This window comes from Tyto alba, unplaced genomic scaffold, assembly GCF_018691265.1.
Source record: "Tyto alba isolate M040663 unplaced genomic scaffold, T.alba_DEE_v4.0 Super-Scaffold_22, whole genome shotgun sequence".
NCBI lineage: Eukaryota > Metazoa > Chordata > Aves > Strigiformes > Tytonidae > Tyto > Tyto alba.
The window spans coordinates 28,951,527-28,964,850 of record NW_024881296.1 but is presented as its reverse complement, the minus strand read 5'-3'; the positions used below and the strand labels follow the sequence as shown (position 1 = coordinate 28,964,850).

The window sequence follows — 13,324 nt, the reverse complement described above, 5'->3', positions numbered from 1 at the left end:
TCTTTTTTATAGAAGAAAAGTAGCCATAGTAAATATCTACCAGTCACTGAATGTATACAGCTCTTTTACCATTCATTCTCTCCTGTTTATCTCTCCATAGTTTCACATTGCTTCAACAGGGAAATTTCTGCCACTTCCTCTTACCACGGTATATCACATCCCATTGGTACCAGCCACAGGAAAGGGCATTAATTGCAGAGCTCCCAAGGCTGTTTTTTTTACCACTCTTGTTCAAAGATGTTTGAGTGCTACAGAGATGCTATCAGGTGTTCCTCTCTCTTCTGTGGCACATACAAGACACCTGCAAGCCACTGAGCTCTTTATCTAACTGCATCCTCATTCTTGCATTCACATTGTCCAGTGCTCGCTCTTGTTTCCATACACTTGCAGATAGAAAAAGTTCAACAAGATAGCTACAGCAAGCTGAATTTTTTTCAGTGGAGTAATTTTGCCTCAGAAAAGGAAGTGTTATATTTTTTTTCCTAAAAAAAATATTTTTATTAACATTTTTCCTGTGAAGGAAAGTTGCTTCTCATTTCTCATTTGTTGAGAAAACAACCAGCATTACATTCTGACCTTTTCTGGTAATTTTCCTTCACTATTGTTTTGTTAATTTATTTAGACTTTAATATTCTAACATGTTTATTCAAATGTTATTCAAATACCAGGTTAAATGTTATTCAAATATCAGGTTATAAGATCTGTTATTCTAATGCAATGTTTTGAAGTTATCTCAACAGAATACTTATTACATCAAAAGGAAAAAAATATTTTCTCAGAAGTAATTCACTGCAAATTTTTAAATTCTGCCTGATGGACATTTGGTTTTAACTTCTAATTTCTAATAAAAACAAAGTCTGACATTTCGTAAAACCAATTCTGCTTTCCAACTTGCTACTGTTAACATTATTTTTATTATGTTAGCGATTGTATTCTGAACTCAGGAACAGTGCTTTTTAAAAGAAAATAGTAAGGAAGCAGCAGGCAGTCCTAGATGAGCATGCACTTCTGTTTATGCTGTGACTAGAAATGGAAGTTTATGTTCATGCAAAAATTAGACTTAAATAAGTATTTCCTACTGGACTTATACAAGCACATGTGATGGCACAGTTGGAAACCTGAGATTTAGACATTAAAAAAACAGCTGATGTAGGTGACAAATGTCAGCAAAGGAGATACAGTTCATTTTCCAATTCACTGGCATATGAAACCAGTGTTTAATAGGGTGATAGGCCAACTGATGTTTGACTTTTTTCCACACAGTCACAAAATCTGGTAAAAGTTACATCACTTCCTTGCACGCTAACCCCACTAAATTGTTTCCTGTGCCAATGTTCCAGCTGAAGTTGGAAATACTGGATGATTTCTTTCCCTTTCTGAAAAGCCAAAGTTAATGGTGGCTGAAACAAGTTTCATCTGGTATTACTTGAACATTGATATTATACTTTAAAAATAACAGAAAAAACTATGTAATGGGTTTCATTGAAGTTCATAAAAAGTTCCTGATAAAAATAACAGAAATCATCTTACTTGTTTAGTATATGCATAGTACTCCATTAAAAACAAGCCAACATTAGCAAGAAGATAAACTAGACCATCGTTTTGGCTTTTTTTTTAACTCTGATTTTGGGACACAGTAACAAACACTCTGTAACATCTCCACTTTTCAAAGCACTCAAGAGCATGACCAAAGCTGTATGGAAAATGTGGAATACAGAACTGGGGAGCACAATTGTCCTTGGAAGTTCAGTGCTCCCTTGGGCACCAAAATCTTCTTTCCTTGGCTAATGGAGACACACATCAGTCTCCTTCAGTCAGCTTCTCTGAATGTGATCAGAATTTTGCAGACGTCAAAAAAAGGGTGACTCTTTGCCAAGCCTGCGCTTATACTGAGAAGATGGTGCCTGTCATTCTTAGGATCTAAGCTTGGTTTCTGAATTAAGCATCTTCAGACTGCAACTGTGGGTGGGAGAAAAACTTTGTTGGAGCAATCACACTTATGTTTATCTCTCTCGTCCCACCCAGAAGTGGCTGAAAATGGTTTTGTTGTTGTTTCTAGAGGATCGCTGTCAGCAGAAGGCAAGCTAAAGAGAGTAACCCAAAAGTCTTCAAACTGTGAGACTAAGTAACCAGTGATATCTTGTAATTGACTTGGCATATGATATTGCAGACCTCAGAAAAATAGGTCAAGCACAGGCAAATATAGTCCCTATTATTGAACAGGTAGTGAAAGGGAGACAAATTTTGTCCTGACTATCCCACCTGAAAAGTTCCAAAATCTCATTGCTACTGATGGAAAGAGATGTGTATGGATGACCAAAGCTCACATTCTGATGTGTGACTAAGGTCTGGGAAAAAAATATGCATACAATATAGTATTTGCATGACCATCTTATCAAAATATCCTGAATGCTTTTCTTTTTTTACTAAGCTTTTGATCTAGTATGGATTTTTTAAAAATAATGTATCTTACAATCACTGTGTATCTAAATGAATACTGCTATCATAAGAGCTGTGCAGAGCCCTGCAGAATGATGTGTGATTGCCTGGATTGAGAAAAAAAAAAAAAAAAAGTCGTAACAGATATCTTAGGAAACATTGGAAAACATTTATGGTTTTACATATGGTCAGGATATCTTGGAAAGCATACTTCAGCTGGAACTGAATTACTGAGAGCAGCCTGCCCAAATACATCTGAGAGAAACAGTTTTTCCAGAAAGCCTCCCCTCCATCTGTAGATCTAGTGGATGCCTTTAACCAGTTATAGATAGCTTCTCCTCCCAGGCTATCTACTCAGAGTATTTTCTCTCTGCAGCATCATCAGCAAGACTACATTTCAAGTGGAAGCTGTACTGAAGAAAAGAACCAACATGATTTTGAGTGATTATCAATGGGTTTTGGTAGCAGAGTAATAAAATGCCAGCCCAGGGGTGACAGCAGAGCTCCAAAACTGCTCATATCAGTGGAGCTACATTTATACAAATGCATTTGTAAGAAATGCAAAGATCTTGATTACAGTAAATATGGCCTGATTTTGCAGTCATGAGAAACTAGGTCAGAAGGAGTTTAGTTTATCACTAGGATGTTTGTGCATCATTGTTAGACCTTTCCCACGACTTCCCAGTGGTAGCTCCTGTCCATCCCCGCAGCAAACTGCACACGCTGCTGTCATGCAAGATGCAAAGAGCGAAATGAATCCGTAGCACTTCTGTGAGAGGGCAAATAACCTCATCTTCAGAGTGTGCACATCATCAGAAGGCTGATGTGCAAGACAGAATAAAGACACACAAAGTGTGATTACAGCATGAGCATAAATGTAGAAATGGTACTTGAGTACCATAAATAGTTAATCCAAAATACACATCTGTATCTGTTCTGCTATAATTTAGTGGCACAGGTATTCAACCTAACCACAGTACCAAGCTTATTTAATCACTGCTACTAATAAGTCTGCAGTTAGAATGTACATGGCATTGGGCAAAATCCAATTCAGTTGTATTACTTTACTCTTGCATTGCAAATAGGAATAAATTTTGGAGAGGTCTGCACAAGGCCTATCTCTAACCTATGCCATCCCAATGCTCATTATAGGGTCTAAATGAGATTACACACAGAGACAAATTCACCATGAATTATTAAAGTCAGAAAGACAAAACCTGAAGAATAAAAAGGAGTAGATACTCTGCAATATTAGTATGTGCAGCCATCAAATATCTAACAGGATTTAAAAGTTAAGAAATATGTATTAATTTTATTTTAAATAGTGCTTCTTTTCCCAATCAAACATTATTTCCTCTCCATTTTGAAAGGTAAAAGGAAAAACTAAGTTATTATACCTTGTGATATCTGATCTACAAATGAAGAAGCAAGCCATGTTATTCCTCTATATTTATCATTATATTTATGTCCCATTTATTCCTACTATACTATGCCTTCTTTGTCAAAAATTTAAACTAGATATCACTTAACACAGATTTTTCAGCCACTAACTTTATTTTTATAATTCCAAAAGACAGGAAAAGATAAAATCATAGTTGCAAGTCTTTTCCATGCACCATAAGGGGCAAGGATACTATAGGTTATACAACCACTCATGCCATCTCATTAAGGTAATGGGTGGAAGAAGAAACATTTCAAATGTGGCGCATCTCTCATCTTTCAAAACGCTGCCCTAATTTTTAGATACTATGTTCCAGATGAGAAAATATGTATGCACACGGTCAGTTTTAAAGACAGAAGTAACCTTCTGAATTCATTAAGACTATCCAGTTATTTTAATATTAGTTATGTATTTAGCAGGTACATGTCTCTCATCTGGTTAGTCCCTTCTTCTATTCAGTCTTTTTTTTACCTATTCACAAAAAGGAATCCTGCAGGATGCAGCAGTTATTCTTGTCATGGGGTTATTTGACTAGCATTTCCACTGTCTCACATAATAGGTTGTTATTTTCTACCTACCTGATTTTTACCTACATTTTCAATTAGGTGCAGCGTTCTTAAGCTCCCCCTCCATTACCCTAGTCCATTATTGAGCATCTGTTGCAAAACCGTTCCAGTGATCACAGTATAACATCTTCTTTTGGGATGGCAATTAATTATTCTTAAAGCTTTTGACTTTTTAAGAATTAAGAGACGAGATAAACTAATAGAGTCCATCAAATAGACTGTGCAACACACTTAAATATAGTGCTGGCAATTCCTTTCCTACTTCTCCTTCAGCTTATAATTATTATTTTCTTATTAGGGTTTATTAAGGTGAGATAAGTCTATTATCTGTAATCTGTTATTTCCTTTAAATCCACATAGAATTTCACCGTGTACTGTGGATATTTTATGCATCAGACGCAGTATGCTGAACTTTTAATTTTCCAGAGCAGGCAATGGAAAAATTACACAACCTTACTGTTTCCAATTAGTTATGGACTTCTGTTTATTCCTTTACCACAAGCATTTTTGCTTAGTTAGTAGTACAAATTGTTAATCATAAAAATGTGCTATCTCATATGTGCTAAGAAAGAAAAAGGAATTGGCTCCTTGCCCTACAGAACTCAGGCAATCCTCACTTTTCTGTTTCCAGAACCTTTTTCCAAGGAGTCTGATTGACTGACAACAACAACCAAAAGATTACTGTGAACCCATAGAATACCAACCTGTCTTCAACATTTTCCAGTAGGTGAGACTCTCAAGGAGTGATGCTGTGTGCAGCTCAGACAATAACAAATAGTACATCTTAGCATTCCCTTAGAAATTCATTTCACTACTCTTGACAGTGAGATGGCAGCAGATAAAAAAATCTCCTACTGTGTGCCTTGAGCATGCATTAAAAAAAAAAAAGTTAGTAAATTGTTGAGAATTCATAGTAAAAATATTAAAATGATGTCAGGGTTGGGGAAAAAAGTTCTGAGATAGAGTTTATAGAATTTGGTATGTCCAGTCTAGAACAAAGACATAGTAACTGTCCCCAAATAAAAATAAAATTATTCATATTTAATAAAGTAATTGCAGTGATAGAGATAAATAAGAGTAATTGTTCTTATTAGTAATAATACAATTAAAAATAATAGACATCTGGAATGAGACAAATGTGGGGCAAAGAATAAGAAAATTATACTATGATTTTTTAAAGCAATGAAAGAAACCTTCCAGGAGGTCATTAAAAAAATTCTTGCAAACTCTGCATAACTCTGCCTGCTTATGTTTCAACTATCCTATTCTCCAAGTTTCTCAGGCACTCTATTCCTTCGTCCTTTCTAAAAGTTACTCACTCGCATTCTCATTTTCTCTGTTGCTCCTTTTAGGTTGCCCTGCAAATATGCAGCACCTTTTGTTTGTTTGTTTGTTTGTTTTTTACTTTACATGTAAGGACTTTGCCCCAGCCTTCCCAATCTTCCCTTTTATCTTAAATTCACATCACACTTCTGATGCCTTCTAAAACTTGATCTCAGTGATGGTGTCATCACTTGGTTCTAACCCAATGCAATGGCATAGCCTGTTGTCTCTGAATGAGTCTGTGACCCCTAGGACAGAGGCAAAGGCATACTTTTCATAAGTGACTACTGATTTAAGATGATTCTGCTAATAAGTGCTGTCTAAAGACATGTGCTTTACACTTTCTAAAAATCACTATCTGATAGTCTTTGAAACTGGTCTCTACATTTGGAGTACTTAATGTTTGCTAAGCACTTAAAAAAATTGGTGGTAGTAGTTTTCCTTTTTTTTTTTTTTAAGAACATACTGTATAAATACACAATATCAAATCTTTTCAGGTGTCTGTTTGGGAATGGACTCTTTGTAAGTCGTGACACAATGCAGTGGTGTGAGTTAGCTGAAAGAATAGACAAAGTTTCCAATAGTAATGAATCTGCCACTTTACTAATTTATGAGCCATTTTTTCAAACATCGGCTATCAGATAGAAGTGAGAGGAATAATAGAATATAACTTCTCCTTTACAATGCCCTGTTAATACAGAAAGGCAAAGACGCCTGTACTCTGAGGAAGCTGTCAGCAATGTTGCAGGCTGGAGGTCCCAGTATCACTTACAGCACTGGCAAGCAGGAGGTCATTGCTGGGGAATGAAGCTTGGGGAGGGAAGCAAAAGGAAAAGGCTGGGGGGGTAGAGGGGGAGAATCAAGGATCTTTCTTCACCATTCTTTTTTTACAGCTTTTGTGTGTCTGGACTGATTTGTTGTGGGAGAGCTGCTGGAGACAGTATATTTGGCACAGGACAGGGTAGCTCAAAGCCAAAAGGATGGTGCTATTGCCAGTTTAAACCATGGCTTCTTTTTTTTTTTTTTTTTTTTTTTTTCCTTCTTTCCCCCTCCCTCCATTTTCTTTGAAGGAAGGAAAAGAAAAAAGGGGAAGAAAGGGAATTGCAATGAAAACCAGAGCAGTGGGTTAACAACGGCCCTGCAGGCTTCCATAGACTGGAAAGATACACGAGGCACTTCCTCTACCATCTGGCATGCAATGCTGCTGCTGCTGCTCCTAGTACATAACTTTGGAGTGAATAAGCAAACAAGTAAAGCTTTTTAAGAGACACCAATTATGAAACACCAGCTATTAATCTGTCAGCTTACTCCCTTCCCTTTTCTCCCACCACAATATCCCTCTCCTTATGTTGTTTCCAGTTCTCGTGTCTACCTGAGAAAATATGCACTGCCTTGTCAGGTTTTCAGATGACTTCGTTTGCCTTTTCATTGGCATTGCTTCTCAGGATGAACAAGGGCCAGAGCTAATACATTTATATTTCTCTTGTAATCACTTAAGCTGCTTTGACTTGGAGTTGGAAAGAAATGCAGATAGTAGCAATAAAGCCATCCATCTCTGTTGAAAGACTTCCTTCAAGTCTGGCTGGAAGTGAGAATGCAGAAGAGGAGTTTTACATGAGCCGAGCTTGCTCAAGGACTGTTCAAAATGCAGTCACAAATGGCTGGGTACATTGCTGTGTAGGAGTATGTTATGTTTTAATTCTGATGGCTTTTCTCAAGCGCAATGAAAAGCGTTATGTTGAGGTCACATCTTCAAGTTGGACAAATCATCACAGCACAACTGAAGTCAGAGAAAAAGAGAACTTGCAAAATCTGAGCGTTTTGTCTCTTTAAAGTCTCTGAGAGTGATGCTGCAGCTGATTTTTGATGCTGGAAACCTCATAATCAAATATAGATCTTCCAGGCTTTCCTGTGAGCAGCTCTTATCTGGATCCATTCCTATAACAAAAAAAGACAAAAGGAAAGTCAATCAGTAACAGTAAAATCTTGGATGAATTAAGGATAAGTAATCACTGAATTGTAGTACAACTGTGAAGCACAAGTTCAGTAAGCATAAAATGTGCATACTCATTAATGCCACACAACATTTTTTTAAACAATTTATTTTCTTTCATTCGCCACTGCTGATCCTTAAACTGGCCAGAAGAGAGGTGGGGGGGAGGAGCCAAAAACAAACAAACAAACAACAAGAAAACAAACAAACAAACAAACTCCAAGCTATCTAGAGAAGTTGCTTTCATTTGACACTGGTTTTCGCAGAAAAAATACATACCATCTGCTAGGTTTATTACTTCTTGAACTTAGCTTCTTGAACTACTAAAACTAACAGCAACAGATCAGTTTCAGTTTGTTTGGTTTTTTGACTGGCTTCATGCTTTGCACCTGTAGAACTGTAAGTGAAAACAAACACAATTAACGCTTTGATTCTGACTGCCTGATCCTATCCACAAGGTAGGTACATACCCAAGTGACCCAACTACAGGTGGCACAGAACTTTTCACAGTTTTAAGGATATAAAAAGGTAGGGTAGATTCTGAAAACTCAGAAGATTGCTATTGTTGCTATCAAGAGGGTTGGTGGCTAAGTTTGCTTAAGCACTTAAATATTCAGATATTCATCTAAAAATTGGGATGGACATCTGTGAATACATTCTCTTCTGTGTTGTCTGGTATTTTTTGCACCCAGGGAAGCTGGAAATGCCACAGGGATAGCCTTTCTTCCACACTGTTCTGGCACTTCTGCTCCTTGCCCCAGCTGGGAGCAGAAGTGCAGAGGTAAACAAAGAGGAAAAACAATAACTGAAAAAAGTTACTGCAACTCCTTGTAGCTCAAAGCCAAAATGAAGTAGTTGGGGTGTAAGGTTTAACTCGGCCAGTAGTCTTCTAAGTCTTTTGGACTTCAGTTGCCTAGTTTATCCCTCTCTAACAGGAACATCTATTTAAACAGCAATGGCACAACACGCATTAATATGAAAAACCTAAAATATCACAAGAACCCACGTGAACTTTAAAACAAAAACATTTGCCTTCCCACAAAACTATAACCATAGATTGTATGAATGCGTTAATGCTTGTGCTGCTGTACTGCACATCATCTATTTGTTTTCTTTGTTCTTAACCCCTTTGTTCCGAGTCAGGATATCCTGATGCTAAGGACTCTGCAAAGTAACAGTACAACAATAGTATAATGCTTTGGAAGCGCTTCACAGTTCTTGAGACAGAGCCACCTGAAAGCATAATATGCTAATAGCATGGCACTACAGCGTGCAGTCAAAATAGGGCTAGTTTTTGGAAAGCATTAGAGTTGTCAGTTTGAGGTGGGACCACTAAGATAAGCAAGGCAGAGGATCCTAGAGCAGAGGGAACAGCACACTGCTCCTGCTGATGTTGGCATGAGGAGGAAAGGCTTGTGCGCTCTGTTTTCTACATGTAAGGGTGTTGGTTAACGTTCAGTCCATTTTCTTGGCTCCTCTTCCTCTGTGAAGGAAGATCCTGCTTCTTTGCCAGTTTATTTTTCCATCTGGAGAAAAGGCAGAACATTGAGTGTAACCCAGAGAAGACAAATGTATTACTATGCATGCTAGGAAATATAATGCCCACTGAAATCCCATTAAGTAAGTCTTCTGCAATTTCATGGAAAACTGAGTGCTGGTAGAAGAGCTCACCCTCCACCCCTCTGCTGTGCGCTCCGTAAACTAACAGCTAAAGGACAGACCAGTACCAACAGCAGGGGCTATAAAGGAATGTATTATATAAAGGCAAAATAAAAGTTCTGAAAATCGCAAGGTCGCCCCCTCAGGCAGGGATCTCGGGGAAGGGGCGGGTGCTGCTGCGGTGCCTGGCTGAAGGCAGCCAACAAGCCCACGGGTGGACTCGCTCAGGGCTGCAGAGCCCCAGCACCTCACTTCTGCGTGAGACAGTGAGAAGCGCGGCTTTGCCTTGTTTTTAAAGATTAGAGATGAGTAATTGTCTCCTCGTTGGCGTCCGTGAGTGATCGCTGCCACCAGGCAGTGTCCTGACGTGAACCCGCTCAGGTGGCGCTTTGCGGCCCAAGCGCTGAGGACGCGCGGGGCAGACCCCGCGCCCTCCCCAAACCCGTGAGTTCAGCAACTCCTTCCTCTCCGACCCGTCAGGCGCCGGCACCTCCGCTGCCCTTCTGCCCGCTCGCTGTGGGTACTTTCCCTCGGGTTGGCGTCCGAAAGCGGTGGAGGCGGGGGAGGGGAGGGGGGGGCGACGGGACACGATACGACACGGGGGACGGGGCGGCGGGACACACGACGACGGACACGACAGACAGGCGCGACACACGAACGCCGCCCGCGGACTCGTGCCCCGCTCCCGGCCCTCGCCGCGAGCGGCGGGACGTGAATCGCCGCCTCTCCGCCCGGCAGCCGAGGTTACGCCGGGGTTTGACCCAGAGGCCAAAACGCACGCGGGGCGCCCCGCGCGCAGGAAGGCGGAGGGGCGGCGGTGGGGGCTCCCCCATGGCACCCCGGCCGGCGTAAAGTCAAACCGCCTCCACCCTGCCCCCTTCCTTACGGCGCGGAGGGGCGGCCCTGCCCGCCCAGCCCCGCTGTCCCCGGCTGCCGCTGACGGGGCCGCGCCAGCCCCCGCGCCGCTCCGCTCCGCGCCGCCGGCAGCAGCGGCCCGAGCCCCCGCCCCCGCCCCCGGGGCTCGGCGCCGCGCCGGCATGAGCGGCGGCTCCGCGCCTGCCCGCCAGCCGCTTCGCCCCGGCTGCCGGCGCCTGGCGGCGGGCTGAGGGCGCGCAGAGGCCGGCCGGGCGGCGAGCGCGGCGGCCGCAAGCCCGCAGCCCGGCGCCCCGTCCTTCCGCGCCCGCAGCGCGGGGCAGGAGCCGGGGGGGCGCGCCCCCTGCGCGGGTGGGCGGCCGGGCGCCCCCGCCCCGCTCTGGATGCCCATCGCGGCTGCTCGGGCCGGGGGGTGGCTGCGGCCAGGATGCCGGTGCTGGAGCGCTTCTTCCCCGCGGCGGAGCCGGGCAGGCGGAGGAGGACGGGGGAAGAGCCGGTGCCCTTTCCCATGGGCAGCCTGCCCGGTTATCAGCAGGGGACCCTGGCCTGGGACTTGCCCGAGATGATCAAGATGGTAAAACTCGTTTGGAAATCCAAGGGCGAGCTCCGCGGGGCGAAGCACAGAGGGGGTTTGGAGAGCGAGGATGCCCTGGGCGGTTCGGCAGGTAGGTTTCCCCCCACCCTGCTGCTTGGGGGAGCCGGGGGGGGCAAAGGCGGCGGGGGCCCGGGGGTGGCGGGGAGCCGCGGCCGGAGCCGGCGCGGGTTGGAAGGGCGCGGGGCCGGGGAGCGTTGCCCGACGGGCGCCCGGGTTTCAAAACGTGCTTTTGGCAGCTCTCCCTCTCTCCCCCCGCGGACACCACACGCACACGCGGAGTTTCCGCCGGGCCTGGAAGCCGAGTCCCATTTGCTGACGGCGCTCTCCCGTGCGGTCTGTTTGCGCGCTTCTGTGAGCGGGGTGATAAAAGCTCAGCTAAAAGCCCGAGCAAGCAGCTCCGCGGCTTTGAGGCAGACCTGAGCCCGGGCAGCTGCGCTCGGTGCCGGGGCTGGGGAGCCTCTCCCCGGCCCGCACCGAGCTCCGCAGCGGCAGCCCCGCGGTCAGGGTGCCGGAGGGGGGGGGGGGGGGGTGTGTGTGCGCCCGCCCCAGCGCCCAGGGCTCCCCCGGTTGTTCTCGGTGGAGCTTTCTAAGCGCACGGCCTCTCTTCTCACGCCGCCAAACTTTGCCCTGATCTTTCTGCTGGGCTCCTTCCACATGATCTCCCCACGCTTCCCATCAGCAGAGCGGAGCGACAGCCTTACGGCCTGTGTGTCGTGAGCTGCCAGTCTTAAAAACTTGAGACCCGTGCTCGGAGTAACCCTGCCCCATCACACTGCATTCTCTTTGAACGTGGTATATTACTGGCTAAAGTGCACATGCTTTTTTTTTTTTATTAACTGTATAAATCTTGCCTGACAAGATTTATTAACTGTATAAATCTTGCCTTTTTTCCTAAGTCACTAACAGTCATGGAGCCATATGGCACCGTATCAATGGCTTTATGGAAGTCCAGGTTAGACATCTTGAATTTTCATTAGGTGGAAATGAGTTGTCATGCTAGCATGGTACTTCAGATCAGTTGATACTGCACCTTGTCCCATGCTCCACGTTGCTTATGGTTCAACACCTCTTGCCTTCTGATGGAGGTAGCCTCTTGTGTTCTTTAAAACCTCTCAGCTTCTGTTGAAGTCAGGCTCATAGGCCTACAGTTGTTTCAGTATCACTTGATGATTTTTTTATTCTCCTGTCGTCATACTACTGTGACTTAGAGTTACTGAAACTGCTGTTTCTTCAGAACTCTGGAATATCTCAACTCTGCAACCTGGTCACTAAACTCTTCCAGTGCATTCAGTCTTCAAAGTTTATGCCTTAATCTTCCTTTGCCATTCCCTTTAGCGAGACCTATAATTTACAGTATTTTGTATCAGAATAATTTATTTTTTTATGTAGAATAACCTCATTACGGGTATTTCAAGGTACGTGTGTGTATGTATGTATTTTCTGTGTGTGTAACAGTATATATAAACATTAGTAGTAAGTAACAGTAACTATATGTATCACTTTTGGATGCCCACCAAGGTTGGCTGGTTGGTCATTGTATGTCCGTTACTTCAGGTGTTTGCAGTTAAACTAGGAAAAGCATGGTTTGGTTCTGTTTTGGAAAAGGGAAAGTAAGTTCTCAGGCCCTGAGGAAGATGTATAACCTGCCACCTCACTCTTCGGGAATCACTTCAGTTTAAAAGAATGGTAAGTAAGAGTGTTGTGGATAAAGAAAGAGGAGGTCAAATTGCTCTTTAAGACTTAGAGCAAATCAGCTGGGTATGTACCGTAGCCAACCAGGGAGATTGAGGTTTGTGTGGTGAATGGTGAGTGTTCAGAGATGGACCCTAGTCAAACAGAACTTAAGCAATGCTGTATTGGTTACACTCATGTATGAGTAATAGTGGTTTTTCAGTATGCTTGTGTTATATCTGGTGAAATTAGTTTCATTAGGTAACAAATGAGATTCGCCTTCAGATTCCTGGAGGCAACTAAAAATGTGCATGAATGTACAGAGGCATATTAGTCCACTAGCAGGATATGAGTAACTTGCATTTACTCAAGTGGCTATTACTCGTATCCTGTGAAGGGACAGTCCTCTTCATGCTGCCAGATGCTATTTCATAAGCTCAGTTGACTTGCACCAGTACAGATCAGAGCAGAACATGAGTGTTAACTCTCAACACTTTAAATACGAATCATTAGACAGTTTGAGTGAACCAGACCTGGGTTGCTGGTTTTTCCTCCTCAGCAACAGTCATCCTAGTAGTTTTCCCTCTTGTGGTTTCATTTTAGTCACTTTAAGTACATAGGAGTATGTGGGAAAACCAGTAAATGCTGAAATCTAGTATACTTATTTAAGTGCAAAATCAAAGAATGCAGAAATGGGAAGAAAAGATAACAATTCAGAAGGATCAGTAGTATGAGGCACTCAGCTTCATGTTTATATGGTGTTT

At 43.1% G+C, this 13,324-nt stretch overlaps 1 protein-coding gene across 5 annotated transcripts in view; it reads left to right on the top strand.

Annotated features, from left to right (window-relative positions):
• Positions 1-13,324, top strand: part of PDE7B (phosphodiesterase 7B) — a 179,731-nt gene that overhangs the window by 85,219 nt on the left and 81,188 nt on the right. Inside the window, exon 1 of one of the 5 annotated variants that reach the window (XM_042795589.1) lies at positions 10,564-10,959. The exons of the other annotated variants lie outside the window; for them this stretch is intronic. Within the exon in view, the coding sequence (XP_042651523.1) occupies positions 10,722-10,959 (238 nt within the window). The 5' untranslated portion in view covers positions 10,564-10,721. Of the gene's footprint in view, positions 1-10,563; positions 10,960-13,324 lie in introns of those variants that run through there. 5 annotated transcript variants of the gene reach the window in all.